General features: G+C 40.1%; 1 protein-coding gene across 1 annotated transcript in view; it reads right to left on the bottom strand.

The window, feature by feature from the left end:
* Window positions 1-17434, bottom strand: part of OCA2 (OCA2 melanosomal transmembrane protein) — a 366025-nt gene that overhangs the window by 90338 nt on the left and 258253 nt on the right. The window contains exons 21-22 of the mRNA XM_077122323.1: window positions 16343-16436; window positions 7240-7333 (exon numbers count right to left, since the gene is read on the bottom strand). Coding sequence (XP_076978438.1) covers window positions 7240-7333; window positions 16343-16436 — 188 coding nt within the window. The remainder of the gene's footprint in view (window positions 1-7239; window positions 7334-16342; window positions 16437-17434) is intronic.

The raw sequence follows: 17434 nt of genomic DNA, 5'->3' as shown, positions 1-17434 counted from the left end.
AAACATGATACCATTTACAATCACTCCAAAGTGTCTGAATACTTTGGTATAAACTTAGGAAAACATACAGCATACCTATGATGAAAATCACAAAACGTCACTGAAATAAATAACAGACCTAAATAACCAGAGACATACCGTGTTCATGGAATGGAAAATACAGCACAGAAAAGATGTCAAACCTTTCCAAATTGGTTTATAGATTTAATAAATTACTATCAAAATGAAAGAAACTATTTTATAAATACAGACAATCTTATCCTATAATTTATATGGAAAAGCACAGACCCTGGACCAGCAAAAACAACACTGATGAAGAAGAATTAAAGGGCAAGAATCACTTTATCTTATATGTAGGCCTATTATTTAGCTACAATAATCAAGAGAGTGTGGTACTAATGGGGAATTAAGACACATAGCTGATTGGACCAGAATAAAGAACCCAGAAATAGACCCAACACAACAGGCTCAAAAGAAATTTAACAGAATAAAGATAGCTTTTGATCAAATGATGTGGGATCAATTAAAAATATGAAACTTTTAGAAAAAAAATAGGAGAAAATCTTTGGGATCTATAGTTACCCAAATATTTCTATCTTAACATAAAAGGAAAAATTGACACGTTGCATCTGACCAAAACTTTCGCTTTGTAGAACTTCTTATGAGGACGAATATAAGCATGCCTCAAAGGTATTGTGGATTTGGTTCCAGACCACGGAAATAAAGTGAATTTTGCAATAAAGCAAGTTACATGAATTTTTTGTTTCCCATGCATATAAAAAATATGTTTGCTGTAGTCTACGTGTGCAAAAGCATTGTCTAAAAATACAATGTGTATACCTTTATTTAAAAATCTTTAATGCTAAAATATGCTAACCAGTATCTGAGCCTTTAGTAAGTCATAAGTTTTGCTAGAGGAAGATCTTGCCTCAATATTGATGGTTGCTGACTGGTCAGGGTAGTGATGGCTGAAGGCTGGGGTCGCTGTGGCAATTTCTTAAAGCAAGACAACAATGAAGTTTGTCCCACTGATTAATTTTTTCTTTCAAGTAAATTTTCTCTTTGGCATACAATGCTGTTTGATAACTTTTTACCAACAGTAGAACTTTCAAAATTGAAGTCAAACCCTCAAATTCTGCTGTTGCTTTATAAACTAAGTTTATGTAATATTCTAAGTCCTTTGTTGTCATTTCAACAATGTTCAAAGCCTCTTACCAGGACTAGGTTCCATCTCAAGAAATCACTTTCTTTGCTCATCCATAAGAAGCAACTCCTCATCCATTAAAGTTTTATTATGAGATTGCAGCAATTCAGTAACACCTTCAGGCTCTGCTTCCAATTCTAGTCCTCTTGCTATTTCTACCACTTCTGCAATTACTTCCTTCACTGAAGTCCTGAACTTCTCAAAGTCATCCATGAAGGGTGAAATCAACTTCTTCCCAACTTCTCTTCATGGTCATACTTTGGCATCTAGAATGGTGAATCCTTTCCAGAGGCTTTCAAGTGACTTTGCCCAGATCCATCAGAGGAATCTGTGGCAGCTCAGCCTTACAAAATGTATTTCTTCAATAATAAAGACTTAAAAATTGAAACTAAAAAAAAAAAAAAAAAGAGAGCTGAAACTACTCCTTGATTCATGGGCTTCAGAATGGATGCTGGGTGAGCAGGCATGAAAACAATATTTATGTCTTTGTACATCTCCATTAGAGTACTTGGGTGATGAAGTACATTGTCAATGAGCAGTAATATTTTTAAATGAATCTTTTTTTTTTGAGCAGTCTCAACAGTGGGTTTAAAATATTCAGTAACCCATGTTGTAAACCGATGTGCTATCACACAGACTTTGTTGTTCTATTTATACAGGACAGGCAGAGTAGATTTAGCATAATGCTTAAGGATCTAGAATTTTGGAATGGTAAATGAGCATTGGCTTCAACTTAACATGGACAGCTGCATAAGCCCCTAACAAGATAATCTACCTGTCCTTTGAAGCTTAGAACCTAGGCATTGACTTCTCCTCTTGTGCTATGAAAGTCCTAGATGGAATCTTCTTCCAATAGAAGGCTGTTTTGTCTACACTGAAAATCTGTTATTTAGTGTATCCACCTTTGTCATTTATCTTAGCTAGATCTTCTAGATAATTTGCTGCAGTACTTGCTACATCACCTTGCACTTTTATGTTATGGAGAGGGCTTCTTTCCTTAAATTTCACGAACCCACCTCTGCTAGCTTCAAACTTTTCTTCTGCATGTTCCTCATCTCTTTCAGCCTTCATAGAACTGAAGAAAGTTAGCTCTGAACTAAGCTTTGGCTTAAGGTTATGTGGGTGGTTTGATCTTCTATTCAGGCCACCAAAACTTTCTACTTCAGTAATAAGGCTGTTTCTTTTACCTTTCTTTTTTTTAATTTGTGTGCTCAATGGAGTAGAACTTTTAATTTCCTTCAAGAACGTTTCTTTTCCTTTAAGAACTTTTCTTTTGCATTCACAACTTGGCTAGCTGTTTGGCTTTCGGCATGTTTTCCTCACTAAGCTTTATAATTTCTAGCTTTTGCTTTAACGTCAAAGACATGCATGCAACTCTTCCTTTCATTTGAACACTGAGAGGCCACTGTAATGTTATTCATTGTCCTAATTTCAATATCATTGTGTATCAGGGAATAGGGAGGCTTGAGGATAGGCAGAGAAACAAGGAAGGGCCAGTCTGTGAAGCAGTCAGAACACACACACACACATTTATTAAGTTTGAAGTCTTATATGGGTGAGGTTCGTGGTACCCCAAAACAATCACAATAGTAGCATCAAATAGTGTTGATCACAGATCACCATAACAGATATAATGATAATGAAAAAGCTTGAAATATTGTGAGAATTATAAAAATGTGACACAGAGAACCAGCACACGCTGCTGGAAAAATTAGGCCAATAGATCTGCTCAATGCAGGGTTGTCAGAAACCTTCAATTTGTAAAAAAGGCAGTATCTGTGAAGTACAATAAATTAAAGTGCAATAAAATGAGGTACACCTGTATACAAGTTACAGACTGGAAGAAAATACTTGCAAACCACATATTCAAAAAGAAATAGTATATGAAACTCTCAAACCTCCACAGCTAAAAAAAAAAAAAACCTAATTAGAAAATACGCAAAAGATATGAGCAAACATTTCACTGAAGAGGATATAGATGTGGCAAATAAGAATATGAAAAATTGTTCAGTATCATTAGCTATTAGGAAATCAAAACTAATGATATATTATTACACCTATTAGAATGGTTAAAATGAAAAATTGTGACAACATTAAATGTTGGATAGGATGCAGAAAATTTTTATTTCTCACACATTACTTATGAGAATGTAAAACAATATAGACACTCTAGAAAATACTTTGGCAAATCTTTAAAAGCTAATTTTAAACTTACCACGAGATTCAATAATCTCACTTGTAGGCATGTATCCCAGAAAAATGAAAACTCAACTTCAAGCAAAAACCTATATGAATTTCATAGCAGCTTTATTCATAAAAGCTGAAAAGTGGAAAATACACATGTTCTTCAATGAATTAATTATTAAACAAGTTGTGAAACATCTATACTGTGGGATGCTACTCAGCAATCAAAAAGAACAAACTATTGATTGACAAAACAACTTGGATGAATCTCTAGACAGTTATGCTGAGTGGCAAAAGACAGTCTCAAAAGGCCACAGACTGCACAATTCCATTTATATAACATTCTTGACATGATAAGATTTCAGAAATGGAAAACATATAAATGATTGCAAGAGGTCACACATAGGGAGGAGAGAAGGAGGCACTAGGTGTGCCTATAAAAGGGCATCGGTGGAATCCTTGTGTTCATGGAACACATCTGTGTATTGGCTGCTTCGTATATTATCAGTTTCTTGGTTGTGACCTTGTACTGTCATTTTACAAGATTTCACTATTGGGGGAATCTGGGTTAAAGAGTTCACAGCATCTCTCTGTATTACTTCTTAAAACCACATATGAAAATACAATCATCTCAAAAAGAGTTTAATAAAAATTTTTAATGAAATCAGAAAAATGTCTAGATAAAATAAAGGTGAAGTTTATCTGTTTGAGAGATAGAAAGGACAATTCTAAACACAAAAACAATGGTACAATCATGACTATACACTATCAAAGAAACCCTTGCAAAATTTAAAATGCAAAAATAAACTAAAAAAGTAGTCATAATAAATATGTCAGAAATTATTCCTTTGGATTTAATAAGAGCTTCCAAAAGAATGGAAAAGGTCAAATCTCTCAAGTGAAAGAGCAAATGACTAGAATATTTACAAAATAAGAAGTGCAAATACCCAATATTTATAAAAAGGTTTTTTTTTATTTCAGTAGAATTAATTAAAACAAAATGCTAATCCATTGTTAGACTGCCAGATAAGCCAAGAAATATTTTAAATGGCAGTAATAAATGCTGGTTAGGGCTCAGTGAAAAGAGTGGTGGAGAACATTTCTGGTGCCAACTTGCATCTGGATTCTTAAAAAATAGTTCACTTGGCCAGTGACTGTATGTCAGAGAATTTATCTTCAATTAGTAGGGATTAGGGAAAGTTTATCTGTGAAGATACTCATCACGGTGTTGCTTATGATAACGAAGCACAGTAAGTAATATAAATGCCTAATAAAAGTAAGATAAGAAATGATATGACTACAAACTACAGGTATTATTATATTTTTAGAGGAATAACTAATGGCCTGGTAAAACACTCACAATATAATATAAAGAATAAAATTTAGCATATATACTATAATTCCGTTTTTCGTTAAAAATGAACATTTCTTTTATAGTAGTAAGTAAAAACATACCAAATTGTTTTCAGCGATTATTTCTGATAAAACCTATAGTAAAATTATAGGTTACTCTTATTTTATAATTTACATACTTTCATTAAGTAGAAATCTTTTACATAAAGAGAAAAATTGGAATTAAAAAAAAATAAAGCAGACACCCTATGTTTTGCACTATGTATCACAGGAAACCATAATTTTATGGAAACTTCAAGCTAGGAATTTCATGCAAATAAGGACCCTATGACAATTAGATGATTAATCCCTGGGAAAACTGTTGCAATTACTCAGCAAAAAGGAACTGACAAAAACAGTCCTCAGAGCTGAGAGAGAGAAACTGAAACAAGGGCAGAAATAAGTCATGGTTCTTTATCACACTGGCCAGGGAGAGATTCCTTCTCCAAGACAGTGGGTGCAGTTTAACAGACTACCAAATAATGAGCTTTTGGAGGAGACTACTGGCATTCATGCCCCAAGTTTTCTGAACCACCATTCCTGAATATCATCTTAGCCTTTCTCCACTGTAGGTCTACACACAAGCTGCACACACTATACACCAAATGCAAGATCTATTTTATGAGTTCATAAATGCACACATCAACCACAGAGCCAAGCTCAGGAACTCTACATTCCCAAGGGATGTAGGCACCAGCCCTCCCACTAGGCAAATAACCTAGTTATTATTCCAAACTAATACACTGAAGGAAAGAGTAGAGTGGAATGTATCATTGGACTAAACCCTCTATTTTTCATAACATTAATGCCTGCCCTCCCATGCCTACTTGTGAGACCAACAATGTTGCCAAATGGCCATGAGAGTTTCCCTGCTGTCCAAATGCAGCCAATGAGTGGCCATTGTATTGCATGCTTGATCAACCAAAGAAGTAGCTAGGGGATATTTGAATGGCAGCCTTCCAGCTCTGCAGAAATTAGAAACACAGCCCCAATAATGGAAAAGCTAGAACGGTAGAGCTTGCAGCTGTCCCTTCCATTGCTGCAAACCTCCCAAAGGGTTCATCTCTGAATGCCCTTTCTTGACTGTGTCCACAAATGTGAGATGATGGCAGCCTAAGGTGGATCATTCTGCAAATGCCCTACTCCATTCCAACCCATGACTGCAATTCAAATTGGTGCCTCCAAAGAGTTGCCAAGTATTATTAGTTGCTTGTTACAATGGAAATGACTAATAGAGAACATCTGTGATAAGTCAATGTTCTATTATATGTAGAAATCTATGTTGGTGGGCTTTACCTGACTATGAGTGCCAAGATTCTGGTTCCATATCCAGCTCCAGGCAAGGAGCTCCTGCTCAGGCTCAGGTGTCTCTGTCCCTGCTCCTAAGAGCTGCATATCAGTCTGTACTTAGCCATACCTGCATTAAAAATCTGGATGTGGGATTGGTTTGACAGCAACTGCTGTGCTTACACTCCAGCTGTGAATGCATTCAGAGATATTCAAACAGAGTTTCGTTCAACACCAAATGAACATAAGTTCATTTTGGCAGAACCACTTTATGAGGACCACTAACTTCCATTCTGCCCACTCATCTGCTTCTAACCCATTACCTATCCGGCATGGTAGTTTAATGCACAAAATAACTATGGTGTCAGTTAAGGCAAAAGTCTTAGAATTGAGCTTCTTCTCTTTTTATCATACAATTTATGCATCAATTGCACAGTCTTGCATAGTCATGACTCCAGCACTGCAACTTCACTTACCCACCAATCTCTGTGAAGTACGGTGCATAGATATGGGCTTGGAGAGGGGTTGGGGAGGCACAAGGTGCCATGTGGAATTGGGCTGGAGGACATTAGCCCCTATTGAAGACCAGCCCCTGGAGCAGGCTCCCCTTTGCCAACAGCAGGACAGTGTGGGGTTCCAGGCCACTACCCACCTGGGCCTCTTCTCCATCCTGTCCCTCTGAGGTACCCATACATTGAACACCCACTCCTCAGCTGCCTTTCTCATCTGACAACCTTAGCCATGGTCTAATAACCCTGAGTCCTTGAGAGTGGGGACACTGCTGTGCAACCTGTTAGAGGAACACCATCCTCTCCTTGTGCACCATAGTCATGGAGAGTCAGGAAATTCACCCACTGGAATTTCTAAGAGAACAACAACATGAAATTCTGATACTTGGCAAACCCACAGCCATTTCCTGCCTCCTTGACTCAACCTGAGTCATTCAATCCCAATGACTTCTAAATCATCCCCTGTCTTCAAAGCTAATCCTAGCAATAAAGCTATCATGTCTTTTATTCTGAGCTCACCACCTATACCAGAGTCTCTCTAATTGCTAAAAAAGCATGCTTATCCTAGTACCCAAAAAGCATGTATTGGTGTTGCATTTTAAATTAATATAAGCTTAGGGGCTGTATAGGTAAAAAGAAATTTAAAATTACTTTTGAAAGTACCTGAAAAATTCCATGAAAGAGAATCCGTAGCCATGCTGTTCTGCAATTCCTGCACAAACCACATTTGCAGATGCTCCAATTAGTGTCCCATTACCTGAAATCAAAATTAAAAATAAAATGCCAAGTTACCTTGGGGGCAGGTGTCTGTTCTTGTTTGTTCTGCATTATATTTGAGTCATTTCGTAAGCTTTGGATTTGATGATTACAGGCAAGATCAAAGTGACTGCTTTACAAATTTCTGAAGAAGTAAAAAACAACACTAAAACCAGAAAGTAAATACATTTCTTATAACACTGTAGACCACTTGTAGATAGTACTGTGGCTGTTCTATATGATAGAAAATAGGAAAAACTAAGAAAAATTGGCAAATCACTGCAGGTGAAGGTGTTAGCTATATTTTGGAGGAAAATGCACTCAAGGGACAGAAACAATCAGAGAGAATGTGGGTCTTCTGAGCAGTAGAAAGAAACCCTTGATGAGAACCCCTCCTCAATCACGACTCTAGGACCTGGGCATATGCCAGGAAGCCCGTTTTGTAGGAAGAGAGATAATAGCCACAAGGATGAAAACAACTGGGGCAAAAAACGTTAGCTGGCATTTTCACTAAATGACATCTGTCTTAACATAAAATGCCTGTCTGGGTAAGAATTTGTGGACTGTGTGCATGGTCCAGGGGAAGATATAATGTACACACACATGCATGCATGTGTTTACACACACATGTATACACAAAGCAGTCCAAGTAAGCTAGGTGAAGAAAAGGCCCAAGGCTGTCCGGTCGGAGCATTTGATCCCCCAATTCCCAACACAGTGATTGGTCCAGGGAAGAGTACATTTTGCTGGAGAAGCCAATTGGCAGCGTTTATTCCTCTGAGCCATAGCGATCAGAGTTCAGGGATGGGCACAGGAGTGAGGCCCAGCCAATTTTGATCAATTCTGACAACTGTGCATGAACTGTTGAGGCAGAGACACTTTCTACTGAGGACTACTGAACTGTGAGACACAAAATCTGGAACTGCCTGCAGCACTGCCAGCATAAGGAAAGGAGCTTCCTGAGAATGGAGCAGCATAAAAAATGGCAGAGCAGCAAGGAGAGAAACTAAGGTCAAGTCCTAGTAATACAACCAGAACTGATTGGTCCAGCCATGCCAAAGCCAGGTCTGCCCTGGCACATACAGGTGAGCAAAACAAGCAGACATATACTCCATTCACATCAAGCCAGTCAAGTCAGCTTCGATTGGGTTTCTGTTGCTTATAACCAAAGATTCTTAAATAAACCGCCAAACAAACAAAACAAAAATGGTGGGTTGGTTTGTAAAAAGAAGTACAAACACACTGTTAATTCCCGTGGCCTTAAGTTAAATTATGTCTTTACCAATAATGGTAATCTTTTAGTAATCTTCAGGTCACACCTCCCCATCTCCAACCACCGTCTGCTCTGTGCTGGCACCCGTGTGGCTGAACATAGCTGAAGGAAAACATAAAACTATGCAGCTCGGCATGGTTTGTTGTATAACATAGCTATGTTGATTGGTCTTCTTTTAAATATATGGTATTAACTTTCAAAGGACTCTCAATAATACCCCCAAATCATACTCATTCCCCAGTCTATTTAATCACTCAAGCAGTAGATGTTTACTTCATACCTTCCCCTCTCTCTCTTCAACTTCCTTATAATCTTCCTTTCCTGTGCTCACACTCAGCTTTCTCTTATCCTGAGAAAACTGAAGATATCTGATAGCAGAGCAACCCTCCAGTCCACTGTTGGGCCTTTCTTGTCCTTACCATGATGAACCTGTGATTTGAAGAAGGCTGACTCCCCAAACTGTGAAGGTTTCCAAGCTCCCTCACCTACTCAAGAGCACTGTACCAGCAAATTTCCTGCCTGTCTCCACAGCATTATACTTGGTACCTTGCATCAAAATAGTAATCAAATATTTTAATGCTTTTATTAAACATCATTGTAAAATTTTTTTATGTGTCAGTCTTCTCCTGGCTATTGCACAATCAATAACTTGACCAACTCTTGCTATAGACAACTAAAAATATAACATGTGTGTGTTCCTGCACACACATATACATTTCTTAAAAGTACCAAAGGACTAATAGGACATGAAGAATCCTAGGACCAAGAATATAGACAAGTAAGCATGACACTGCAAAGCTTTGCCTGGAGGCACTCATCAGTCCGGAGTGAGTGAGTGAGAAATGCCACATCTAGAAGCTCTATGGGACTGGCAGAGAAAAAAAACCTCCATGGATTGGAATTTGTGAATCACTCACTAATATCTACCACTTGAGGTCGGAACACCAAAGATCTGAACAGCCTGGAAAGGGTTAACAAAATTAACCCAGGAAACATCTAGCTCAAGGACAGTGCAGATGACAAGGAGATTTACGAGGCTCCCATGAGAGGTTGTGAGATGCAATGACCAGCTTAATGTGCAGAGTGGCTTCTACTGGAGAAGGATTTGAATAGAGAATTAGGTAGAGAAGATCAGACACCTGCTTAGGGCTTCCTCAGTGCCAGTTTCATTCTCAGCATATGGGCATCTTTATTCATTTCATCTTCACCACAACCCTCTGGGGTGCCCAGTTTTCCATGAGGAAGCTAAAGCTCAGAGAGGGTTAGCCACATGCATGGGTTGTTATTGGAAGTGGCCAGCTCTGCACCTGACCCATCAGAAGGAAAGAGGCAGGGGTTCAAGCTGCATGCAGCTTAAACCTAAGCCTTTATATAGATGGCCCCAGCCTATTTATAGAGCCTTAAAAGTTCCTGAGAGGGTGGCAGATGATGTACAGACACCCCTGCTAGTTCTGTCTCCAGCCAGCCCCTTCTTGGCACTGCAACCATGAAATACATTCATTTCATTTCCTTGCCTGTCTCCTGCTCTGGTTGTAGGGAACTTGCCAGATGCAATTCCAAACCCTTGCCAAGTCATCTTGCCTTATGTTATTTTGAATAGTCTGACAATATTTTCCTGCAGAGAAGCCAAGAGTTTCTTGGAGCATCCTGCTCAGCCTGGTCCCACTGGCAGACATATCAAGGCTAAACTGGCATTTGCTCTGTCACCCTAACATCCCTGATTGAAGGGCTCCAGGGATAACAGAGAGAGCTCTGTTTCAGAACAAAATGAAACAGAACATTTAGCCCAAGTTCATACTCAGCAAACTATGGTAACTCTAAAAATAAAAGGCAGCACTTCTTTTTTCTCCATTAGTCATTGAAAATTTTCCCTTTTCCAATGAAATGGCAATTTGGCAGGCAGACAGTACCTGGGCCAATAGCATCTTGTTATGCTCCAGTTGGTATGAATTTCTGCTTTGCAACAGACCCTTTGCCAGAAAATGGAAGAAGGACTTTCTATTTTCATTGCCAAGGTGAACTGGCTCGGTAGTTTATGTCATTCCTCAGCACTTTAGGATTCAGAGAAAGGAGAGAGGAGATTTTCTAGGACCTGAGAGAGGGGTGGTTTACTTGGTCTCCTGGCTGCATGAAAATGTGGATGATAAGGACAGGTGAGTGGAGACAGGAATCTAAATTGAGGAGAATTGAGATTCAAGCTCTTTCTTTGGAGAAGATGAGTCCAAGAAATGAGCATAGGCAGGACTGACTGGTAAATATGCAGAAAATGTGGGAGCAATGGGACCCTCAAGGAAAGCCCCTGGTATTAAAGATCATCATTCTTTTCTCCAAGTCCTTATGCACTGAGGGTACAGTCTGCTAGTTAAGTTAAAATGTGCAAGGGAAATAAATGAGGTGCGCAGAAAAGTGGAAAAGGAGCTGGAGCCAGGTGTAAAGTTGGTACTTTACACAAAGAGCACACCTGGAAGGTCTCTGTGCTTGGCAGAGGGACTCAGACATGATGGCAGCTCCCCAGTAGCCTTGTGAGGAAGGGAGGAGAGTGATCAAATCCTAGGCCTGCACAGTAGGATACAGAAGTCATTGGGCAGCAGTGCAAGTATCTCTGAAGCTGAGGTCAGAGAGAGAATCTCCTGTGCATGCCCCAGAGAGGACAATGAAGGGTGCCAGGTGAACTGGTGGCTAGTGTTGCATCAGTCCACTTTCATGGGGCATTAATTTTACAGAATAGGGAGTCACTCCCATATATATTAAAGGAAAGGATGAATGAAACATCATTTTAAATGTTCCCCCTACTGCACAGAAACTGAGGGTATGGCTTGGCCTCTTTGGGTCCCAGCTTACCTCTGCTGTTGGAGACTTTGGGTGCATAGTGCTGTTTAATCTATGAAGAACTTCTGCTTCCTTAATATGAACTCAGCTGTGACTATCCTAAAGCTGTTTATTCTCACTTCCCTCAATGCAGGGTAATGGAACCATCTACAAAATAGCAGCTGACCCATGATGGGACCAATCATTAAGTATTGGTACTCTAATGCTTAATCCAGGATTTTCCACTCAGCCCCATGCTGAGCAGCCACACTGGCAACAGAGCAATTGCTTACAGAATCCAGGGGTTAGGGTAGTGGGAACGCAAGTTACAGCCCAGAGGTCCTCCAGTTGTGTGATGGAATGCACACGTGGCTCACACCTTCACACAGTCCACATGGGTGCCCTTAAATGGCTGTTTTGGTTTTCAGATTGGGATTTAACACATCAGCAGACAATGTTTTCAGCTATGTCTTCTGGTCAATAGACCAACTCAGGCAGAATCATGCCCTTTATCTGTACAGCAAGCAAAATAAGTACATCAAATGGAGAAAAATTTATAAAATCATTTACACATTTTATTTTCTATTGTCTTTATTAGGAAAAATGGCAAAAATGGAAAGTAAAACCACTGACATAGCATATTGCAACCGAAGGAAAGATGGAAATTTCCAGACAATACAAATGTTTCCCATCTCCATCACTGATGGAATGGATCTTAAACGGACCTTAGCAGGTTCCCTCTGTATTCATATAAAAGGGGAAAGGACAAAATCAAAGAACATACAAAAAGAGTTACAGTTATAGCTCAAAGGATGAGAGCAATAGACAAGGTATAAAGATGGAGAAACTGAGAAGAGCTTTACAGTGGTAGATAGAGGCTCCTCAGAGGGCCCATCTTCTTGGGAGGACACTAGGGAAGCAGCTGCTACAGGGTGGGTGTTGCCCAAGTCACTTCTGACAATGAAAACACATCATAATCTCCTGCAAAATCCCAGGAAAATTCTGCCCACTACAGTTCATACTTCTACCCACTGAAGTTCTCTTTAAGCGATCTGACAAAATACAATGAGATTTATACCTAATGATTGGAAATTATATTGCATATTTAATTTTAGTACCCATGTGCTTACTGATAGCTAGAAACACAAATATCTACCTATCTATCTATCTATTGTCCCGCATTTTGCCACTTTGTTGAACTCTCATATTACTTTCAGGACTTTTTGTTTTTGTTTTACAATAGGTTTCTGGGGATATGCATAAACAATTTGAAACCGGCTGCTAGCAAACCCATTTCCTTTCCCTTACTTTCTTGAGGTTCACCTACTCATGTTTATTAATAAGTGACCTGCTTCACCACAAGCCTTCTTATATCCTTCTTTCCTGCAGAAACTAGTCAAAACTAGTTCCAGCTAAATCTGGAGACTGGAACATGTGCAAAAGGACAAACTTTGACTTAAAGTTACCTATGTTTAATGATACTACTACTAAAAAACATGCCCCTCATCATGTCCAAGGGTACCATTTTTAAGCATGTGATATATGAACAAGCATGATTTATAATGGTGCCTGTGCCACTTAACTCTGCCTCTTGACCTGCGTTATCTCACCCCATCCTGAATCACATCTCTAGACTATCCCCTTCCATGCTTATGTTATCTTATGAGGATAACATAAGCATCCTCAGCTCAGAGGGACATATCTGAGCTTGCATCTGTCTCCTTTCTTGGCTGCTAAGTAAAAGTAATAAAACTCTTTCTTTTCTCAAACTCCTAGTGTCACAGTATTGAATCTGTGCACAGCAGGCAATGAGATTGCTTGCTTGGTAACAACTCATGCTATGTCACCTGCAATAGAGACAGTTTTATTCCTTCCTTCTGATCCATATGCCTTCACTTTCCTTTTCTTGTCATATTGCAATAACTAGAACTTTCAGTACTGTGTTGAATAAGAGTGGTTGTCAGGGAAATGCTTGTCTCGTTCCTGATCTTAGGGGGAAAGCATTCAGTCTTTTACCATTAAGTATCTATGACATTAGCTGTAGGGCTTTTCAGTAGATGCTCTTTAGCAAGTTAATGGAATGCTGGAAATTTTGTGTAAAGAATTGTAGAAAAAGTCCTAAAACTATTTATACCTACCCGCCCCCTCTCCCCCAAAAAAGTGTGTCCCATCTGTACCGGGCTGCCTGCATGAGGCACGGAGCCAATCCAACCTGTTGTTGAGCAGGATCCAGTTTTGTTGCACTTGGGTTAGACTGAATTTGCCACTAGCTACATATTGTGAGGGTAAGATCATGAGTTTCCCTTCCAGAAGGCTTAGATCTAAGCACAGGGAAATTCTTGGGAAGCCACCAGTTTTCCAAACCATAGAGACTTTCTCTTTCTACATTTTGGCTGCCTCTCTGTCGATTGCTGCTGGTCTTCTGCTCTGCAATTCTGTACTGATCTCTGCCTCAAGAATATGCTCCCTGCCCTGGCCCAGCCCAGAGAGGGCCCCACAGTGCATCCTGGGAGGAGCATGCTCCCTGCCTTGGTCCAGCCCAGAGAGGGCCCCACAGTGCATCCTGGGAGGAGCATGCTCCCTGCCTTGGTCCAGCCCAGGAGGACCCTGCTGTGCATCCTGGGAGCCTGAGCTTCTAGGCCTTCTCTCATTGTATCTTCCCTGCCTTCACCACCTGTTCCTTGAGGATACTGAGATTCTGGTCTGCTATCCTGCCTCACCCCTAGCAAGGAATGTTCTCCACAACTCTTGGAAGGGCTTTCTGCTTTCTGAAATTTATTTCATATTTGTTTCTCTGCATCTTCAATATTCTTTTGGGTTATTAAAAATGATGACTTTGTAGCTCATCTGGTTTGTTCTCTGTCGGGTTGAGAGCAAAGGTATCTTGCAAGTTAATGTTCCCCACCTGGATGTAAGAGTCTTCTGAGACAAACTTTGACTAATTAGAGACTGGAAACAGGAAGGAACTCATAGGTAAATCTCTCCCTTCCTCCTTCTCTACAAAGGCACATGATTCCCCAGGACCCATCTAGAAGATTTCCCACTGAGCTGGAAACCGGCTTTGTTTTCTTGTGAAGCTGTTGCTAGGTTGGGAATACATCCTGCATTTGCCTTCTCTCCTCCACTACCTCACTTCACTTCCTCCCCATCTCTTTCTGCTCCAGGATCACCCCTCCTAATAGAGCCTTCACATGTAAACTTCACCTCAGTCTCTGCTTTCTAGGAAATCTAGGATAAGGCAAATTCTACTTGTGTTATTTGAATTGTTCTTGGCTCTTAGAAAAAGATCAACTAAAATGCATTGGAGTTAGACCAGGAAATATTTTTTTGTTCAAACCACCTGCAAATCACACCCAATTTTTACAACAAACAGCATTTATAAAACTAATTGAAAACTTCTATATAAGTAGTCTTCAAAATGTCAAACCCCAGGAGTCAGTGAGAGAGGGGTCCCTGATGAAATAATTGTAGCATTAAGGGCAGCAGGATTGGTTATCTGTTATATCAGGAATACAAGTCATTCAAGGATCAGAGCTGCCCAGTTAAAAAGATATCAAGAATTCAAACCTTTATTATTCATTTCAGCTGCATTCCTGCTTTCAAAGGGGCTCAGTCAGCAAGTGTATTTGATATTATCAGCCACACAAATTGCCCATATTAGCTTCTCTCCTTGAGAACTCCCACATGCTTGAAGGAGTCAGAGCCAATCCAGGAGGCTTCTTATCCCTTGAGACTCAATTTAAAACTATCCTTGGGAGAAACTTCTCTAACTTTCCCTGACATCTCACCTGGTGCTTCCTGAATGCTCTGTCTACCACCATTACAGGACAGCCCATTTTACGTTTTACCTCAGTTTAGGGGGTTGTCTCCCCACTCAAGAATGCTAACACTGAGTTACAGTCAAGTGCAGTGCAGGGTAAATAGTAGATACTCGGTAAGGTCGAATGAATAAAACCCTGTATGGGAGACACATCCCTATGCATCTTGGACTCTGTTCTACTGCTGACATTAAATGTAGGAGTCACCATTTCTCCTGGGGCTGTTCTCAAATGGGAGCAAATTTAACAGGTGTTTACTCTTATAAGAACTCAAGGGTTCAGTCACTGAATTAGGTGAATTACCTGTCTGCAGAAATTATACAAACTTCACTGGATCACATTAATCACTTTCTACAAACAGGAAGATAAACTAAACAGAAAGTTATTGACTCAATAGTCAGAGATCAATCAAAGAACAAAGAAAGATGGATTATCTAAGCATGCCTGCTATAAGAATAGAAACTTAGAATGGACCTGGTTTCTTTAAGATTCTTCACAATCCTCTTGTGATCAGGCTTCCTAAAAGAGCCTAATAGAAGCCCTTCCAAAAACAATTATATCCCAGTGCTCTTGTATTTGCTCCACAGAGCTGAGCCTCTCCTAACAGTTCCTCTAAATCACTTTCAATTTCTCCAAAGAACAGCCTCCCTCCCAGATTCTCAATCTTTCTTCTCATTCCTAGTCCCACATTCTTTGTTCTCTCATTCAGCACTTCAACCCAATTCCTTAAGGAGCGAATGAAAGAGAACGGGAACTGGGACTGAGGACAGCTTCTGCTTCAAAATCTGTTCCAAACATAAACCACAGACTACTTGGAAGCAGTCTGGCAGCACATTAACTTCCAGACATTGATAATGACAGTCCTCAGGCCATGGGTTTTAAAAAAGCCAATGCAGTTCCACCGAGAGTCGGAAGTGCCCGGTTTTGCAGAGGAACTGAGTTAGCTCTAGAATTGCTCCAATAAAAGCTGAAGATGTGTTTTCACCCAGGAAATCATGAGGGCTTTCTTTAATTTACTTTCTATCTTAAAAACAGGAACTTTTTATTTCAGATGCATCAATAGCAGTGTCTGCATGGCTTTCCCCCTCCGATGTAGTCAAGACTCATTTACCTCCCAGGCAGGCGCCAATGGCCAAGGAATACATGAGTGGCTGCACAGGAAGACTGACCTCCGGGTCTTGGCACAAATTCAGAAGCACAGGAATCTGGGGAGGAGAAGGATAAAGAAATTACGTTACCCGGAAGCTGAGAAGCACTGCCCATGTTGTGATTTATTTACAAAATTCAAAGCAGGGGTGGGCCATGAGGGCTCAGCAGGCAGAGTTCTCGCCTGCCATGCCAGAGACCTGGTTTCAATTCCCTGTGCCTGCGCATGCAAAAAAAAAACAAAATCCAAAGCAGTACTTCAGCATGTAAGAGGCATTGAATGGCTGGTAGGAAACCAAAGTGAGTTTTAGAATCCACAAAACTTGAGTTTGAACCCAGCTGCATGTCCTTTAATTCCAGCCTTTTCCTTAGTAGCACCCTAAGGTACTACTGTGAATCTGAAATCTTAATGGCATGTGAGTCTAACACAGTACCTGGGAGCATAACCACACAATCACACTTATTAAGCCCTGAAGTGTACCAAATCCTGTGCAAAATCTATGCATGCAGCACTCTGTAATCCTGATATTCTTTCCATTGACATACGAGGAAACTGAGAGGCAGAGAAGCCGGCATGTGAGCAGTCCTCAGACTCTAAACCCCACATTGGTAAATGTGTGCTAAGCTGCTCCTTGCCACTGCTCTGCCCAATTACACCCAAGCCCCTGACATCTTACAGGCATTAGACTCATCAAGGAAGCATTATTCTCTAGTCAGTCATGCCAACATCGAGTGTACTTTTCTAAGGAAGATATATTTCATATGATCACAGAAACGAAATGTAATGGTTGCAAAGTTTTTGTTTACATTCAATACAAAGAATTTGTATTTTAAAAGCATGCCCCCTTGTGGTTTATGTGCTAATGAAGAACAGAGAAGCAAGTGGCCATTGAACCTCTTTCAGTGAGGCTCAGGAGTGTGTTTGATGTCACCTCTGCCAGAGTACCTGAGGGTAACCCACAAGCCCCACACCTGCTGCCTCAAGGCAGGGCCTTTTGTCACCCTTCATCAAAAGCAGGAGGACAGGGGTTTCCATGGCAACTCATCTGGAAAAGAC

The sequence above is a fragment of the Tamandua tetradactyla genome, chromosome 12, assembly GCF_023851605.1.
Source record: "Tamandua tetradactyla isolate mTamTet1 chromosome 12, mTamTet1.pri, whole genome shotgun sequence".
In the NCBI taxonomy this organism is placed as follows: Eukaryota; Metazoa; Chordata; class Mammalia; order Pilosa; family Myrmecophagidae; genus Tamandua; species Tamandua tetradactyla.
Note: the sequence above shows the minus strand (reverse complement) of the source record. Positions and strands in the feature narration are given on the sequence as shown.